General features: G+C 41.1%; 2 protein-coding genes across 4 annotated transcripts in view; both read right to left on the minus strand.

The window, feature by feature from the left end:
• pgap1 (post-GPI attachment to proteins inositol deacylase 1) overlaps positions 1–14,457 on the minus strand; it is a 113,767-nt gene extending 99,310 nt beyond the window's left edge. For both annotated transcript variants that reach the window (XM_078404140.1, XM_078404139.1), the window contains exons 1-4: positions 14,299–14,457; positions 10,030–10,183; positions 5,911–6,086; positions 1,548–1,719 (exon numbers count right to left, since the gene is read on the minus strand). In XM_078404140.1, coding sequence (XP_078260266.1) covers positions 1,548–1,719; positions 5,911–6,086; positions 10,030–10,183; positions 14,299–14,457 — 661 coding nt within the window. The remainder of the gene's footprint in view (positions 1–1,547; positions 1,720–5,910; positions 6,087–10,029; positions 10,184–14,298) is intronic.
• Positions 14,458–15,313: 856 nt separating this feature from the next.
• The window catches only part of LOC144596051 (serine/threonine-protein phosphatase 6 regulatory ankyrin repeat subunit C-like), a 143,249-nt gene continuing 138,672 nt past the window's right edge, over positions 15,314–19,890 (minus strand). Inside the window, exons 28-29 of one of the 2 annotated variants that reach the window (XR_013547562.1) lie at positions 18,242–18,500; positions 15,314–17,865 (exon numbers count right to left, since the gene is read on the minus strand). Coding sequence is in view for 1 of the 2 variants with exons in the window: in XM_078404147.1 (XP_078260273.1) it covers positions 18,460–18,500 (41 nt within the window). In the remaining variant the exon portion in view is untranslated. Of the gene's footprint in view, positions 18,501–19,890 lie in introns of both variants that reach the window. The other variant, XM_078404147.1, reaches the window with a different exon arrangement.

A 19,890-nucleotide genomic window follows, 5' to 3' on the forward strand; every position in this document is an offset into this window, starting at 1 on the left:
GATCGTATAGCTTGGGGTCGGAGAGGAATTTCCCGGATTGTTACCCCAAATTGGCCTGGGTCTTTATCCGGTTTTTCACCTCTCCCGGGAGATCACACAGTTCTTTTGGGTGGGAAGAAGGGCGATAGTGGGAAGGGGGTTGGGGTAGGATCAGCCATGATCGTATTGAATGGCGGAGCGGGCTCGAGGGGCCGGTTGGCCTACTCCTGCTCCTATTTTCTTGTGTTCTTGTGTACATACAAACTCCACACAGACAGCAGTGGTGATCAGCATTGAACCCAAGCCACTGGAACCGAGGCAGCATCTCTATTTGCTGTGGCTTATTTTTGTCCTTACGATTTTTGTTCTTTCATTGTTTGTCACAGTGAAATTCTTTGTTTTGTATATCCAAGGGCCTCCTTTTGTTTCCCCCCTCACGGTGGTCCCTACACGCCGGGTACTCTTTTTTTCCCCCAGCGGCGCATCCTCCTGCTCCCATGCGGCCCCCTTTTCCCTCTCCATTCATTCTCTTTTATATGAAAAAAGTTGGCTCTTAAACATAGAACAATGTTTTGCAGTGTGCATACACAAAGAAACTTATGACCTCCTCTTTAACCGACAATATGCTGTTCCCTGAACAACACAGCAAAACTATGTTAACATCAGATCTGATACTGTCTCCTGGGTTTATCAGTTACAGCATTTCTTAGACTGAAAAGGATTGGGTTTCCCTGGTTGTCGGTTGATCAGTACATTCCATTATAGTGGCAGGCCAAACTTTGAGCAGGTACTGGGAAACAACCTAATCAGACGCTACTCGTAGATAGACACAAAAAGCTGGTGTAACTCAGCGGGACAGGCAGAATCCGTGGAGAGGAGTGGGTGACATTTCGGGTTGAGACCCTTCTTCAGACTAGAAGCTACTCGTTGCTGGCAGCAAATAAATTGGAGCATTTGTAGTAATTTTCCCATATCCCACATGCCAAGCATCAGTAGGATGTTTGTTCACCCCTACCCAAATTCAAATTCATCTCACATTTGATGCAGCAAGTGTGAACAGCTTAGCAATGAATTATACAACAACAAAATACATTAAAAATGCAATTTTAACGTCTGTTCATTATATAATTTCAATACAACAAAGTTTGAAGAAGGGTCTCGACCCGAAACGTCACCCATTCCTTCTCTCCCGAGATGCTGCCTGACCTGCTGAGTTACTCCAGCATTTTGTGAATAAATACCTTCGATTTGTACCAGCATCTGCAGTTATCTTCTTATCATATCATATCATATATATACAGCCGGAAACAGGCCTTTTCGGCCCACCAAGTCCGTGCCGCCCAGCGATCCCCGTACATTAACACCATCCTACACCCACTAGGGACAATTTTTACATTTACCCAGCCAATTATACATCATGTTGTGAACAAATGGAAACAAGAAAAGCTGAATCAATGAACTGTTTCTTGTCCAAGAATGTTTTGAGAAACCTCCATTTGGGCCAATAACTACATTCTGAATGAAAGGTATAAATAAACTCTGCAATCACTTCAGGTTTCCAGACTTACCTATGAGGTAGGTGTCCAGTAACAGGACTGGTGCAACATGAGGTGTAGCTTGAGTTATAATAAGACTGATCAGTGTAGGTTTAAAGTTGGGTAATGTGAATAGAGCTCTCGCGACAATGCCACCCATTGAATGGCCCACAATTGCGACATTGCTGGGTGCGCCTTTTTGACCCTGTGGATAGAAATAGATCAAAATTAAATTCAGAGACATTTGGGGTCAATGTCCTTTTGGAAAAAAATCTAAGGAGAAGCCATAATGTTGTCTACCCACACTGAGGTGCAATTGCGCGTAGTAATTTACAATTTTTAAGTGAACCATACTTTTCAAAGTGAGTAAATGCAACCATAAATCGTACATGCCTTGCAAAGTACATAATGGTGTATGAACATCACCAGCAATCGAGTCATTGATGAGATTTGTATGAAAGGAAATAAATGTTATTTTACTTCCACTCTCAATAACAAAGAAAAAATGAAAAATACTCAAAGGTTTCTTGCAATTTAATGTTTTAAATTCAATCCACAAACAATAACTTGAACTTTAACTAAAACAAACTAGAAGAGGAAGTACGTGTTAGATGCACAGCATAATCAACTGCACCAGGAAAGAAAGTTTGATTGTAGTCAAGTCAAGTCAAGTCAATTTTATTTGTATAGCACATTTAAAAACAACCCACGTTGACCAAAGTGCTGTACATCTGTTTAGGTACTAAGGAAAAAATGAAACATACAGTAGCACACAAACATAACAGCACATACAAAACAGTTCACAGCGCCTCCTCAATGGGCCTCAAACGCTAGGGAGTAGAAATAGGTTTTGAGCCTGGACTTAAAGGAGTCGATGGAGGGGGCAGTTCTGATGGGGAGAGGGATGCTGTTCCACAGTCCAGGAGCTGCAACCGCAAAAGCGCGGTCACCCCTGAGCTTAAGATTGTAGGGAGCAGGAAAGCACATTTAGGTGTGCTGTTACTGCAAATTAAAAAGTTGACTTATATTTCAAAACTAGTTTCTGGACCTATTGAATGAATGGAATTTTCTAGGACTGGTAAACAATGACAACATCTGAAACCTTTTTATACTGCAGATGAATTGGAGCGGAAAACAAATTTCAGGTGCCAGTAATCCAAGAAATATAAAGAGTGAATGTTTGAAGCATTCAGCAGGTCCAGCAGTATCTGTAAGCAGAGAAACAATGTCAATGTTTCAAGTCAAGGATGCTTCATCAGGGCTGGACAAACAGGTTTCAGTTGCAGAGATGGGGAGGGTGGAGAGAACACTGGGGATGCCTGTGATAAAGGTGCAGATCAAGGTTATCAAGGCGACAATGACTTTAAAAATCAGCAGAGAGAAAAAAAAGAGAAAAATGAAACAAATTGAAATAGAAAAATACAGCTGTATCAATGGAGAGGTTGAGGGGTTCAAGCCTCCATTCACTCCCCGTCAGTCTGCAAGGGCAATGCTGAGCTTCCAGTCTGCTGTAACTCAAATTGTCCGTCCCAATCTCGCTCTGGCCCCTCAGCCTTCGACCTCCTATGAGACCCAAAGAAAGCTCGTGGAACAGCACCTTGTCTTCCATCTGGGAACATTGGAGCCCTCGGACAATATTCATTTCAACAATTTCAGGCACAACTTTTCTCCCCACAGATGCAGTTGAACCATTCTATTTCAATTTATTGCATTTTTCTCTTGAATCTCCAAATGACTTAAAAAGTTGTTGTTTCCATGACAACTTGGGTCTGCACCCCATCACAGACATTCCCAGTGTTTTCTTCCTAGCTCCTTCCCTGCGACTGAAACACATTTGTCTTCTCCCTGACAGCCCTGATGAAAGGTTCTCAACCTGGAATGTCAACTGTTTCTTTGCCCACTGATGCTTCTTAACACATTGAATGTTTCTACTGGTCTCTTCTTATTTTTCCCCCTGCCGTATTCTGATGCCATGCATGCATATTACAGACTGAAAAATCCCTCTTCTGCCAAACGATCTAATAATTAACTGCACTGCAAATCATGTCACTGCTTAACTCAAAAGAAAAATAACTGTAAAGCCAATTCTCCCAAGTTCAACAAACAAAATTGATGTCGCAAGAATAACAAAGTCCATTTTTTGTGATTAGAAATGTGAATAAAGTCAGCCATGCACAAGGAAAACTACAAAATCAACTACTTTTAATTCAGCACCTAATATCAAAAGAATTCAAGACAGTAATTGTTATAGTTGCCACAGTTTGTTCAGTCAGCTCAAAGAAATTCATTCTACGTAGAAACAGTTAAAAACAGTAGAAGCAGGGAGGCCATGGTGGCGCAGCGGTAGAGTTGCTGCCTTAAAGCTCTTGCAACGCCGGAGACCCGGGTTCGATCCCGACTACGGGTGCTGTCTGTACGGAGTTTGTACGTTCTCTCTGTGACCGTGTGGGTTTTCTACGAGATCTTCGGTTTCCTCGCACACTCCAAAGACATACAGGTTTGTAGGTTTCTGGACAGGACCCGAAACATTACCCATTCCTTCTCTCCAGAGATGCTGCCTGTCCCGCTGAGTTACTCCAAGTGTCTGAGTGTCTACCTTCGATTTAAACCAGCATCTGCAGTTCGTTCCTACTAACCTACAATTCAGCCTCCGGTTTTGACGCCGGTACCTGTCGTCGGTTGACGTAGGTAGTCGCCAATGGAATTCACAAAAGCCAGCACGGCGACAACCTACGTCAGCTGGCGACAACTTGGCGACAACCTACGTCAGCTGGCGACAACCTATGACAGCACCGACGTCAGGAGACGTCAAGCTACAATCACTGGCGTCAAACCAACAGTCGCCAAAAATTTTTAAACTTTTCAAAATCTAGCAGCGATCAGAAAAACGCTCCGACTCTTTGGAGACGACTCACGACCATACAGGCGACACTCCGGCAACCGTGTGGTGACAGCCTAGTCGCCTATAGTCGCCTAAAAAATCGCCTATATGGGACAGGGGCTTTAGGAGTGTGGGCAGAAACCAGAGCATCCGGAGAAAACCAACACGGTCACAGGGAGAACGTAGAAATTCCATACAGACCAGCACCCTTAGTCAGGATAGAACTCCGGTCTCTGGCGCTGTAAGGCAGCAACTCTGCCAGCTGCGCCATTGTGCCGCCTCACTGGCCATGGAAGAAATCCAACAAGCAAGAGATAATGGGGCCACTAATATAAAGAAAGACCGATGGTCAATCAGTGACAAAGACAGCTGGCTTTACTTCATCAACACTACCCTCTGAGGAATCAGCATCCTACATCCTGGACTGACGAGCAGAAAATAAGTGGGTTTTCCCTGCATGCCCCGGTTTCCTCCCACACTTCAAAAGACATACAGGTTTGTAAGCTAATTGGTTTCCGTTAAAAACAAATGTAAATTGTCCTGAGTGTGTGAGATAGTGCTAGTGTACGGGGATCACTGGTCAGCGCGGACTCAGTGGGCCGAAAGGCCCATTTCCGCAATATATCTTTAAACCAAACTAAAATTCCTCCATTAATTATCAGGAAGAGTGAAAGTATCCTTTTCATCCCGTCAGAGATTGTTCGGCATTGTATATCTCTCTGGAAGTTGTGGGATCGGGGCTAGCAGACAGTTAATGCGAAAACAGGAATCGGTCTTCAAAATAAACACTGCGAACAGAGTACACCTGAAGTTCTTGAGACAGTGGAGTACACCTTCCAGTGGCTTTCTGGATACATCCAAAAAAAACGTGAGGGCACTGTTGTGGGGATAGATACACTTAGTGAGACAAATGCTGTTATAGAGTCAGCAAAGGGTGGCATTACTTGAATGAGCCAGCGTCAGCAAATATGTATGGTCCATAGAACAGACAACATGACCCACAAAATTTTTGATTAGGGACTGGAGCCAGGACAATTGTATGAACTAGAACAGGAGCAGTCAGTTAATGCAAATAGGAACAAGTATTCAAAAACACTTGTTCACAATGTCACACCCAATGGTACTTTTAAGGACATTGGGTTTGGGACATTCTGATTCTTCACTGTTGTAACTATGCAGAGGAAAACAAGAAATTAATGATTATTTTAATTAATGAGGAAAGGTTGAACACACTGGGCTTGTATCCACTGAAGGTAGACACAAAATGCTGGAGTAACTGAAGAAAGATCTCGACCCGAAACGTCACCCATTCCTTCTCTCCAGAGATGCTGCCTGTCCCACAGATTTACTCCAGCATCTTGTGTCTATCTTTGGTCCTGCAGCCTACATCTGTGCCAAGCGATTCAATAATCAACACGACGAGCAGTAAGAAACAAGATTGAAATAAGTTGCAGTGAGAAATACTGATGCACTCATTGAAATATTTGGAAAGCAAACATCTTGTTGCACTCTTACCTTGTAACTTTTAAGAATGACCTTTATACATGCATGCACAAACTTTGTTTGCTTTCCAAGGCTTCCACCGTACAGCGCCACAAGCTCCTCATTAAAATCAATGCTGTAAAAATCAAAGTGGAACTTGTATTGTATATTCTCAGCTTTCCTCAATGCAACAGAGCCCAAGGAACGAACTGTAAAACAAGACCAAAAGGAAAAATGATTAGTAAGAATTCAAGTGATGTATGTGTATTAACGAAATGGAATGTTTAGCCTGCTTTGGCTATACTGTGAAATATAATTTTGTGATACAGAACCATAGAATTGTTAGGGCACAGAAAGGAAACATTTTGTCCATAAAATGTATGCCAGCTCCTTGTCAAATAATCCTGTCAGTCACATTCCTCTGCTCTTGCCTATAGCCATACAAATAAGAGCAACATGCGGAGATTAATTTACCTCTGTAAATGCCCTGAGCGTGTGGGGGTGTGTGGATGCAAAAGTGGAATAACAGAGAACTAGTATGAACTGGTGATCGATGGAATCAATGAGCTGAAGGGCCTGATTTCATGTGATATCTTTTAATCAACCATTCAAAAACAGAACCTGTTCTTCACACGTTCTAGGAGTAGAATTAGGCCATTCGGCCCATATCGAGTCTACTCCGCCATTCAATCATGGCTGATCTCTGCCACCTAATCCCATTGTCCTGCCTTCTCCCCATAACCCTTGACATCCGTTCTAATCAAAAACGTGTCTATCTCTGCCTTAAAAATATCCACTGATTTGACCTCCACAGCCGTCTGTGCCAATGAGTTCCACAGATTAACTACCTCTAACTAAAGAAGTTCCTCCTCACCTCCTTTCTAAAAGAGTGCCCTTTAATTCTGAAGCTATGACCTCAGGTCCAAGACTCTCCCACCAGTGGAAACATCCTTTCCACATCTACTACTAGATATATGTCTTTCATTATTCTGTAAGTTTCATTGAGGTCCCCTCTCAACCTTCTAAACTCCAGCGAGTACAGGCTGTCAAACACTCATCATATGCTAACCCACTCATTCCTGGAGTCATTCTTATAAACCTCCTCTGGACCCTCCCCAGAGCCAGCACATCCTTCCTCAGATATGGGGCCCAAATCTGCTCACAGTACTCCAAATGCGGCCCGACCTGCGCCTTATAGAGCCTCAGCACTACATCTCTTAACAGGGACAATCCATATATGAATAGTGCCAATGAATAGTAAAATGTATGCATCCTCATGGAAATTTAATTCAAACAAGATGGATCAGTACCACAGGAACAAGATCTTCTGCCCACAATGTATGTGCAAAACATGATGCCAAGGTAAACCAATCTCATATGCCTGCACATGATCTATGTCTCTCCATTCCTTGCATATCCCTGTGTCTACCCATGCCACTATTGTATCTGCGTCCACCGCCACTCCTGACAGTGTGCTCCAGTCACTTGCCCCACACACCTGCTTTAAACTTTGCCCCTCTTACTTAAAGCTATGCCCTTGAGTCTTTGACATTTCCACCCTGGGGTAAAGGTTCTGACTGTCTCTCCTGTCCATTATCTCATGTGGCTATTCAACTACCGTGAAGGCATCAAATGACTGTTTACCATCATCATTCCTAGCCCAGATTTGCAAGAATTATCGCAAGTGTTAAAATGGCCTTTCTTCATATATCCCTTGTATCTCTTCTACAAAACATTAAATCTGTATTAATAATCCTTGAATTGTGCCTTAAATGGGAACAAAATCTCTCCATTTACGATAAGGCTGTTAGAAATATTAGTCGGATGTAAGTCAGCCATTCGGCACCTTGAGCCTGCTGCACTGGAATGGCGGGACTGACATGTGATGAGAGAATGGATCGACTGGGCTTATATTCACTGAAATTTAGAATGATGAGAGGGGATCTTATAGAAACATATAAAATTCTTAAGGGATTGGACAGGCTAGATGCAGGGAAAATGTTCCCCATGTTGGGGGAGTTCAGAACCAGGGGTCGCACTTTAAGAATAAGGGGAGGCCATTTAGGACTGGGATGAGGAAAACCATTTTCACCCAGAGAGTTGTGAATCTGTGGAATTCTCTGCCACAGAAGGCAGTGGATGTTTTCAAGAGAGAGTTGGATATTGTTCATAGGGCTAACGGAATCAAGGGATGTGGGGAGAAAGCGGGAACGGGGCACTGATTTTGGATGATCAGCCATGATCATATTGTATGGCGGTGCTGGCTCGAAGGGCCAAATGGCCTACTCCTGCACCTATTTTCCATGTTTCTATTCAATAACGTTACGACTGATCCAATTCACCACAAGTCCACTTTCCCATTGTCTCCCCATAATCCTCATTGATTAAAGATCTCAGCTTTGAATGCATGCAAGATGCAGGTCGCAATGACTTTCTGGGACAAGGAGTTCCAAATAATCACACCCTTTGAGATTATCTCAGTCATAGATGGAAGCTTCCTAATTCTGAGGCTATACGTTCTGGTCATTGACTTGCCGTTAACATAAACAGCCTCCTACCATTTATCTTTTCAATCCTCCGAATAACTTTTGCTGTCCCAATAATATTACCTTGGATTCTTCTAAACTCCAATCAGTAGAGAAGGGACCTTTCCAACTTAGTTTACCACTTATCCCCCACCATTTTTGTACATCCTACAGCATATTCATTATTTACTGATTTAAGAGTTCGAGTGTTTAATTGTCTGCCAATGGAACAATGAAATTCTCACCCTCTGTAGCTTAACAGGCCCACAATAACACACAGATAAATATAATAATCAAGAATATAGTTAATAACCATAATACTAGGTAGCCATAATAGTGCAAAGAACAAAATCTGTTTCGCAACCAAAGCCACAGTCCATAGAAGAGGTTACTGTTGTGTAGTGTTCAAGAGCCTAATGATTGCTGGGAAGAAGCTGTTCTTAAACTTGGTCGTCAGTAAATCATGAATCTTCACTGTAAATAGTTGCAATCCCAACACCTATCCCTGTGGCACTCTTTGTTGGATTCGAAATTTATCCCAATTCTAGGGTTCACCACGAACTTTTGTTTTTTTACGTTTCCTCATTCAGCCTCCAAGAATCCTCTGCCCTCATTGGTTTGTACTTTTGCTCCACACCATAGGAATGATCTTCTTTAATGTTTTCCACTGCAAATGTATTCTCTTACCTGCTAAGCTAGTTACACAGTCCACACTCCCACCTCATTGTTTAACTATTTTCATAATACAAGGTCTAACGCGGTTGCTTTAAATTGAAGCTTCTCACTCCCAAACTGACTGCTAAGTTGTACCATACTGTGATCATTAGTTCATTTGGTTCACAAATTGCTGGAGTAACTCAGCAGGTCAGGCAGCATTTGGAATCTTTTACTCTGATATAATTTACTAAACTTGAACTTAATCCGCCACGATTAACTCTATTAATTATCTCCTTAATGTTTGCTACAAACAGAACAAGCTCAGCAACCTCTGATTAACCATAAATCTGAAATTACTTATTTGCGGAATCTATATACTTAAACTTTCGTTTGTTTGTTTGTTTGTTTGTTCCTGAACTACAGCCAAAACGGTACACGATAGCGTGACAATTTTAGGCGCACCTTACTCACCGTCATCCCTTTAGTGCTAATGGAAGAAGTTTCATTGAAATCCGTGTTATATTTAAAATGTTATTCACATTTTAAAGTTTAAATATATTTCCTGGGGAAGGAGAGGGGAGGGGGAGGGGGAGGAGAGGGGGAGAGAGGGAGAGGGGGTAGAGGGTGCTGCACCAATGCAGGAGAGGTTTGGGCCCAACAGGTCCACTTGGTCTAGTAGACTCATAGAGTCATGGAGTGATACAGTTTGGAAACAGGCCCTTCCGCCCAACTTGCCCACACCGGCCAACATGTCCCAGCCTCACTAGTTTGCTCCACATCCCTCCAAACCTATCCTATCCATGTATCCAGGAACATGGATCCAGAAATCATTCTATTAAATCTATTAAATTCTATTAAATCTTTTTTAGACTTTCTCCAGAATGACATCAGTCCCAAATTTCTATGAGCAGAATTACGTGCAAGTATGGAGAATAAAAACTAGTTACCAAATGTTGCTTCACAAATGTACCTTGTTTGTAACTCCCAGCATTTCCAGGTAGAAACAGTACAGGGATTCCTGTGGCTTTTAGTCCATTACGTGTTTCAGCTGAATCTCTCTCCTTGTAACGATAGAGGCCGTAACTTGGGTAGTGACTGGAAAGTTTCTTTGGAAGCTTTATTTTCTGTTCACACATAATAGATAAGACAGAGTTGGGGTTATACTTTCTACTAACATCTATGCTTCATTGATGTACAATCATTTCAAAATTAGGCACACACAATTTTGCATCATCCACCCAAGTATATGCGTTACATACAAGAGCAAATACCAAAGATTATGGATCAACTATTATAAAGGTTGTGGCACATGCAAAATACAGATATCAGAAAGTGGAAATGAAATGCTCTCTGCATGAATGGAAAATTGCAAGGTGACAAAAGTTTAAGTCAAAAATGAGAAATGTTAAAAGTATATTAAGTTTATAAGTTAGTAATCTGATGACAGGAAATAGGGATGAATCAATCCTGGCCACAGAGGTCACATGCTGAAGGCAATATCTAGTGGAGAACTACAACAATCATCACTACTAAAGTACAGGTCCTCCCTGGCTATGAACATCCAACCAATGGGCATGAACAATCTCCCATAACCCTCGTTATAACAGGCCATAGCAGGGAGAATGATGTCTGATATTGCCGATTGTCCACTCTAACGGAGTGTGATATGGCATTTCATGTGTAAAGACTCAACAATTACATTTGGGCTGAGTAAGAACTGCACAGACAGAGGTGTCTTTTTTTACCTGAAACATTAAAGCAAATCCGTCCCTGTCCTAAGCTACAAAGCTCCAAGTTCTCAATACAGCAACACAGGTGGTGGTAGTGGTGGCAGGCAGGGCCGAGGAAGTTGTGTGGGATGGGCCGGCGTAGGCAGGAACTGACGCAAGTCACACCAGGTTCCTGTTCACACCGAGCAAACAGCTAACAGCCTGTTTCCTTTATCATCATTACTATTTTGCATATATTTCATTCATTTGATCTATATCTCTCGACATCACTGTCTCTATCTCTCGCTTCCCTTTCCCCTGACTAGTCTGAAGAAGGGTCTCGACCCGAAACGTCACCCATTCCTTCTCTCCAGAGATGCTGCCTGCCCTGCTGAGTTACTCCAGCATTTTGTGTCTATGTTCAGTTGAATGAGGGACATCCTGATTCTGTACCATTGTAATAATGCAGGGGTCAACAGGAAAATAAATGTTCACGTTAATTGGCCCTCATTATCACCATTCATTACAATACTGTGGAGATGTGGTTACCATGTCAAGTGATTTTGTGTATCTTCCAACCTATGGATAAAATCAACGCAATCTGTCTGGGTGTAATGGTTTCCCCTACATCCCAAAGACATGTGGAGGTTAATTTGCCTCTGTAAATTGCCCCTGGTGTGTAGTGTGTGGATGCAAAAGTGGGATAATAGAGAACTAGTGTGAACTGGTGATCGATGGTTGGCGTGGACTCAATGGGCCAAAGGGCCTGCTTTCATGCTATATCTTTTAATCAATCAATCAAAAACAGAACCTGTTCTTAACAGGGACAACGTATATATGAATAGTGCCAAGGAAAATATGCATCCTCACGGAATTTTAATTTGATCCAGGGATCGTCAACTACGCACAAGTACTATGGCAGGCAGCACAGTGGCGCAGCAGTACAGTTGCTACCGTACAGCGCCAGAGAGCCACCTTCGATGCAGACCTTGGGTTTAATCTGTACAGAGTTTGTACGTTCTAGCTGTGACCGTGTGGATTTTCTCCAGATGCTCTGGTTTCCTCCCACATTCCAAAAACATGCAGGTTTGTAGGTTAATTGGCTTCTGGAAATTTTCGTTAGTGTGTAGGATAGAACAAGTGAACGGGTCATCGTTGTTCGGTGCAGACTCAGTGGGCCGAAGGGCCTGTTTCCACCGAAGATAGACATAAAATGCTGGAGTGACTCAGCGGGACAGGCAGCATCTTTGGAGAGAAGGAATGGATGACGTTTCGGGACGAGACCCTTCTTCCCGCTCATCTTGGACTCCCCCGGACGGCCTACAACCCTCTTCAGATAAACCATGGGGCCTGATTCCATGCTGTATTTCTAAACTACACTAAACTAAACTAACTTTCAAACAACAAAAAAACTGACTCATATTCTTGGAAATATTGGTTGAACTTTCAGAACAATAACGTAGTTAAAAGGAAACCTTGTGCTTACAACTGTCTACAATAAACATCTGAGGTAGCTCAGAGCAAAGTGATACAATGTAAAAGTGCTACCATCTCATTCTCAGATATAAAAAACTGGAAATACCATTCACAGGAATACAATTGTAAAAAGTCATTACATTTTTTTGAAGATGTGCAATCCTTACAGTTAATGGAGGTAACTTATTTATTAAATAACAGTGTAGAATAAGCTTCTTCAAATATACAACATCAAGGAAATTATTGATTATCATTTTCTCTGCATGTGCTAGGAGTATGAAATGTAATGAAGATGGACTTCAAACACAGCGGTACAGTAAATTCTCAATATCACAACTAACCAAGTGAATTTCATCTGCTCTACAATAGCTTGCAATTGTTTCTTGATGGAATCTAGTTTTAGTCAATTAAACAACATGCATTCCTACTAATTCCATTATTTTTAAAATAACATTTTTTTCAAAAAATCCCCTATATGAATTGGGTTATAGAAATGTAAATAAATGAAATGGATGAAACACAAATATACACACATCAGTTACTTTTCTGTGCAGTTATATATTGATTCTTGATGAAGCAATATCAGTTTTATAATTCTCAACTCTTGTTTACAATCACCTCCTGAATGTAATCCCCTCTGTAACCTCTTTCGGACCTTATGTGACTCAGTATTAAATTGTGTCTGATTACACTACTGTAAAGCACCTTGGGAAGTTTTGCTACATTAAAAAATGGGACGTGAATAGCCTAAGGCACAGGATATTTGTGCCCATGATGACTATAGGCGGCAGATCTGAAATGCTAACCTCCTTCCTACTTTGTTTCTCTTCTCTTCCAAGTAATTATTCTACTTCCTCAAAGATTGACTGACCTAGTTAAAAACCATCTCGACTTGTTGCCTGCCTCAAATTTGGTCTCATCATCAATTTGCCACCTAATGGCAAATCAGTTTTCGCATCTCAAGTTGTTTAAATATTTTGACATTTCCATTATTCTTCCCAGCCACAATGCTTGTATATAACATTTCAAACCCACCTTCATGTATCTCCAGCTTTGTGTATATGCACTATAGCTTTTAATGCCTTCAACATCTTTTACTTCACGAATCACTTTGTAAAGTATAATTTTCCAAATCGGATCTAATAATGTCTTAAGCAGATTCAAAATATTCACTTCTATAATCTGATATGTGCTAACCAGTTTCCAACACATTTTTTTTTAAAGTGGAGGTAGGTTGACGAGATTTAAAACAAAATTCATTGGCTCTGGTTCTATAAAAAATTCGAATACATTTACAAAAGGGAGAATTAAATCTATATAAATATTTGTTAGACCAGAGGAGGAAAAAATCAGTTTTGATTACATTTTAGAAAGGATGTTAAGATCATGTTGATGACAAAAGATGTTCACCAAACTTAAACTGGAGGTGAGATACATTTGTTATGGACAAAAACAGAGAAGCCTGGCTTCATCTTTGTAACAGGATTAAGTCACGTTAGATTATTCAAAGTTCGGGGATTTTGGTCACGATATCGAAAGGATATAAATTTGGCAAACAAGTGCATGGCTGGGAGGATCCGATTTGAGTGTGGCACCAGGACAGTCCCACACGAATAAAAGAAGGCACAAGGAACCACCTAAGGCAGCTCTCTTAAAATGCATTTAAATTGGTGTGATGAGACAACAAAGAAGCATATGCCCTCCCCTTACATGACAATTTTAAATTCTTAGCTAGAAAGATGAAGTAACAGGGGATCATCCTCAAATAATGCAAAATACAATTAAAAAGACCTGTACAAGGTGTTATTGGGATGAAATTTTATGTTCAGTCCAAATACCATTGAAACTGAAAATGTGCTGGAAACTGGGGCCTTGAAATATTAGAAAATTAATTGTGCTTTGACCAAAACATTTTGAGCTGAGCTAAATTGTGGAGACAAGACCCCCAGTGAGTGGCCTGTTGCACACAGTCAGAGCTGACAACTCCTTGCAGCTTTATTCTGCAGAGTCCTCTTGTCTCCAAGCACGTTAAACCGGCTGCCGGAGCAACTTACAAGATATTCTGGGTACTCGAACATGTAGGTCATGCTGCACTTGTTTTCTTCGTACACGAACAACACATCCCATACTCCGAATCCCACAGAAGCCAAGAGGATTCCCTGCACGATGCCAGACAACCAGCTGCTGCGGCCGCCGCCGCCGCCGCCAGCCATCACCAAGCACACAGTGGGCCCCACCCGCCCACGCCCACCAGGGGGGGGCAGGGCCGAACCCACCGCATCCGATTGGTCAGCAATGCTGTCCACCGAGGAACGCGATCGCCGGTTGGTCCAATCAATGATGGGGGCGGGGCTTTGTTATTACATCGGTAACGTCACAAGAATGCGTGTTCGACGCTATGTGGTCATTGACGTCAGGCCGTCGATTGCCATCTTGATAAGACCACCAGCTGATTCAAACAAGGGAACCAATTGTGGCTTCTTGTCGCAAGTGATTCATTGTGACAAGACGAAGCTTCCATTATGGGGATACAAGAGACTAAAGATTCTGGAATCTGGAGCAAAAACAAACTGTTGTTGGAAGAACACTGTGTAGGAAGGAACTGCAGATGCTGGTTTACACCGACGATGGACACAAAATGCTGGATTAACTCAACGGGACAGGCAGCATCCCTGGAGAGAAGGAATGAGTGACGTTCCAATCGAGACCCTTCTCCAGACTCATTCCGACCCGTAATGTCACCCATTTCTTCTCTCCGAGGATGCTGCCTGTCCCGCTGAGTTAGTCAAGCATTTTGTGTTTATGTCAAGAGTCAAGAGTGTTTTATTGTAATATATGTCCCAAATAGAACAATTCAATTCTTACTTGCTGTAGCACAACAGAATATGTAAACACAGTACACTGTAAACAATATAATAAACGCGAGAAAAAAGTTCAGTGGGTGTGTGTGTGTGTGTCTATATATACACATTGTTGGAAGAACACAGTGGGTCAGGCAACATCTGTGTCAAGTCAAGTCAAGTTTATTTGTCATACATATACAAGATGTGCAGTGAAATGAAAGTGGCAACGCCTGCGGATTGTGCTAAACTACAAAACAGAATAGAAAAAAAAATTAATACAAAAATAAATTAATACAGTAAATTAAATTAGTCCCTGGTGATATGAGAGTTAACAGTGGTGGGAAATGGAAGCAGGGGACTGAGTGGAGGGAATGATGGCCTGGTGAGTGATTGGTAAACAGCAGAGGGTAAAGGATAGGGTTGCCAACTGTCCCGTATTAACCGGGACATCCCGTATTTTGGGCTAAATTGGTTGGTCCCGTATTAGTAGGGTTGCCAACTTCCTCACTCCCAAAAAGAGACAACGGGTGACCTCACCCAGCCAGCGGCCACGTGCTGCCGATCCACCAATGGCGGCCGTCCGGGCCGAGAGGCAGGTTGCTATGCAACCTCCGTTAGGGGCTCCCAGAAATCACAACAAAATGTAGTGATAATCAGCGAGGTCTTAAAATCCCGGGTTTAAATGTACAGGTTTGGGTTAACTCAAATTTAACAGAAATGCCGCGGGGAAAAGCTCAGCGGGTCAGAAAGAGAAAATTTACTAATAATATGAAACTGAATGAGAATGTGGATTGATGAAGATACAGACGTTAAAGGTATATAGATAAGTGAATGGGTGCCAACATGACAGAAAAATGTGAAGTTAAATTACTTTTCTGTACTGAGAGTGTTTTTTTTATAAAGGGAGGCAGATAATATTGATGTTTAAATAGACCTAGATGTCTTCGCATATAACACTGAAAGCGAACATGCAGGTGAACCAATTAATTAGGACATCTAATGTTATGATGGGCTTTATTTTGAGAGGATTTGGGTATAAGTCTTTAATAAGACATCTTACTTCAATTGTATAGGGCATTGGTGAAGCCACATCTGGAGAATTCTATGCAACATCTCCCTACCTAAAAAACATATATGCTTGCCATAGAGAGGACTTAGTGATGATTCACCATTCTGGCTGCAAGGATGATAGGTCCGTCACGTAAGGAGACATTGAATATTTGATTCCTCCATCTAGCATTTAGAAGAATGAGAAGCTACTTCATTGGAGTATATAATGTGCCTAGGGGACTCAGAGATATTTACAAGATGCCAGGCATTTGTTTCCCCAAGGAATTCAGAATAAAAATATTTGATTCCTCCATCCAGCATTTAGAAGAATGAGAAGCTACTTCATTGGAGTATATAATATTCCTAGGGGACTCAGAGATATTTACAAGATGCCAGGCATTTGTTTCTCCAAGGAATTCAGAATAAAAATAGGAAATGCTGGAAACACTCAGCAAGTCACCCTGCATCTGTAGAAAGAGAATTTTGGGATCATATTAAAAATAAGGGGATGCCATTTAGGTTTTATTAATTCTCTCTTGCAAAGGTTAACAAATAGAATAGGAAAACCTCCATAATATAACCCCAATGCAATCCTGGCATCATCCTAGCAAAGATATTCCCTGTCCTATTCAACCCTCTACACTATCTCTGCAACTTCATTCTAGCTTCTCACACTCTGTTAAAGATTCTTCTGCCTGAAACATAACACTCTTTTTTTTTAAATTCTACAGATCCTAGCTGAATTATCTTTCCACATTCCACTGCCTTCAACCACTGAAGGTCACCTCACCTACTGTCTCCTTTCTCTGTTCATTTATTTATTTACTTATTTATCTATTTATTAATTTCCCTATGTTCTCAAAATCTCTGTAAAGCGTCTTTGAGTATATGAAAAGCGCTATATAAATAAAATGTATTATTATTATTATTATTATTTGTTTTTATTTAGTATTTCCAGCATCAGGTTTTTTTTGTGTTTTTATTACAAAAACCTCCTCACAGTTTTCTTGAAAGGGCACTATAGTTTAAAATATCAAGACAAAGTAGTGAACATCCAGATTTTGTGGGTGTCCAATGAGGGGCCCAGATTGCAACATCACACCAAAGCTAAATTGACAAAACGGAGACTGGAATTTCACAGTTGAAGATAAAATAGTAATAGTCCCAATAAAAATGCAACTAATTGTGATCTTTCCACTGACTCAACTAATGAAACCCCTAAAGGAAACTGTTGAGGTCTGGAGCACCAAAAGTGATATACAATTCTAGCAACTTGCTGTTGGTCCTAGAAATCTTGCACAGGAATATGCAACAAAACCAAATGAAATATATTTATAAAGTGTAGAAATACATGAATGTGAAATTACATCTGATTGTGTAAGACCCTGTACAAGATACGATGAGGTGGTCGCAGAATCAATGGCACAGCTGGTAGAGCTGCCTCAGTGTCGGAGGTCCGAATTTGATCTTGATCTCTGATGCTGACTGTGGAGTTTGCATTCTCCCTGCAACTGCATGGGTTTCCTTCAGATGCTCTGATTTCCTCCCACATCCCAAGGTCGTGCAGGTTTGTAGATTAATTGACCTCTGTAAATTGCCCCGAGTGTGCATGGAGTGGACGCAAAAGTGGGAATAACATAGAACTAGTGTGAACAGGTGATCGATGGTTGGCATGTACTCTATGGACTGAAATGCCTGTTCCATGCTCTGTCTTCCAATTAATCAAACCTAGAAAGATAGCAATATTAAAAAGGACACTCATCCATAAAATGTTTTGTTGTGGACATGTCTTTGTCATTTGTAGATTAACATAAAACATATTTTTGAGTTTAACAACATTTAAATTCAAGTTAAAGTTGGGCAAAGGCAATTATTCTAAAGATTGGAAATTTGGGAGGGACAATGCATCTGGTCATGATTCCCAAAATTCGCTTAAAGTAGTTTTATTGTAGAAAACAAAGCTACAGAAGAAGTGGCAACAGAGAACCCAAGATAAATTCTCATGAATCCTTAAGGGAAGGACCGGAAAGTAGACTTCAATGTTAGAGAATGAGAAGGTGATAAAGTGTTAATAATGACTAAGTCTTGTGTTCTGAGGATTCACCTTGACAGTATTATAAGATCATGATATTTCTTCCAACCTAGTCTGTACTGCAGGGAATGCTGCTCCTGACACCTCCCTGATAAACTTCTGTCAATTTTGCCTTCAGGTGGCACTAATGGTTTAATGCAGCCCTTTGCATACAGCACTTGGCTGCTGCAGGTTATATTGTTTTCAGTCTCTCCAGTTTTCCCACTGAATCTGGGTGACACTTCTTTCCCTCAGAGAACTGATGCAGCACACAGCCAGGACTGTCCAGTAACTGTGGAGAGAAAAACAGAATTAATGTTTGCAGTCAATAACGTTTCATCTTTTCAGACCCAATAGCCTTCAGAATCTTCCTTCCGTGACCTTGCCACCATCATGTTCAATGTTTGCTGATGATTTGTTCCTCAGATAATGAAGTAGTCCATGCCTACATGTAGCAACAACCGAACAATATTTAACAGAGTCTAATGAAAGGCAAGTAACATTTGCAGTCAGGGGTTACTAGTAACCTGGAGATTAACTGGACCAATCATATTCTATGATTACAAAAGCTTGTCAAAGATTGTGTTTCCTGCAGCAAAGACTTCACCTCCTGTTTCCCTGAAGCTTTGCCACCATTTTTGACATGTTAGTAATATGACAGAAATAATCTCTAACTGCCTGGGTAGTGTAGCTCAAGCAACTTCAAACCCTGCTGGATTAAGGTTGATATCCCATTTACTGACACTCTTCCACTGGCATCATGGTTGCTGTGTGTTATAATTCACAAAATACACAGTAAGAAAAAGCTAAGGCTTCTTCAATAGCAGCTCCCAAATAAATAAACTCTGGCAATTAAAAAACCCCCCAGCATATATATATATATTGCAAAACCACAGCTACAACTCTCCCTCCACGTTGTACACTATTCTCACTAAAAAATACTATTATTACTGTACATCAGTGCTGGTGAAACTCCCTTCCCCAGATGGAGTAGAGCACTTCACAGTGGCAGTTTGCTGCAACTTGAGGAAGGGCAATAAATACTGTCACTGCCAAGAAAAATAATCTAACATTTTAAATGTTCTCTCTTAATTTTTCTTCAGAAAACAAAGATTAGAATTCTGAATTAGATTTCAATTAGATTTCCCTCTGTCCCACCCTGCCTCTCTCTCCTTCTCTCTGACCATATTAACAGTCCATATTAATTTATTGTCAAGTGATGTAATACAGATTGAACACCGATTTTCTGGCACCCTTGATTTCAGAGCCTTTCTAGATGATCTGTTTTTCTGGACCAACAAAGGTCACGTGATAATGAAACGACAATACACCCCTGGTCCACTAATGACACTCCTCCAGTGTCTCTAAAAAACAATGGAGTGCCAGAAACTTAAATAAAACAAATATAAAATGTAAACTGAATATGAATGATGAGAAATGTTAGCACAGGTATAAATGAAACAGGTATATTTGAACAGAAAACATTGCAGAGTGGCAACTTTTAGAATTTTATTGGGGCTAATCAGAAGTTGAAGGCTTATTGAAGTTGAAGGCTTATCTGACACATATTTTGTTTGGCTATATTTTTAAACATTTCATCCAAGCAAAGTTGTTTTATGTGCTTTGATCTTTCTGTGTAATTTTTCATACAGCAAATGAAGAATCATCAGCTGTTGCTCGTC

The sequence above is a fragment of the Rhinoraja longicauda genome, chromosome 8 (genome assembly GCF_053455715.1).
Source record: "Rhinoraja longicauda isolate Sanriku21f chromosome 8, sRhiLon1.1, whole genome shotgun sequence".
In the NCBI taxonomy this organism is placed as follows: Eukaryota; Metazoa; Chordata; class Chondrichthyes; order Rajiformes; family Arhynchobatidae; genus Rhinoraja; species Rhinoraja longicauda.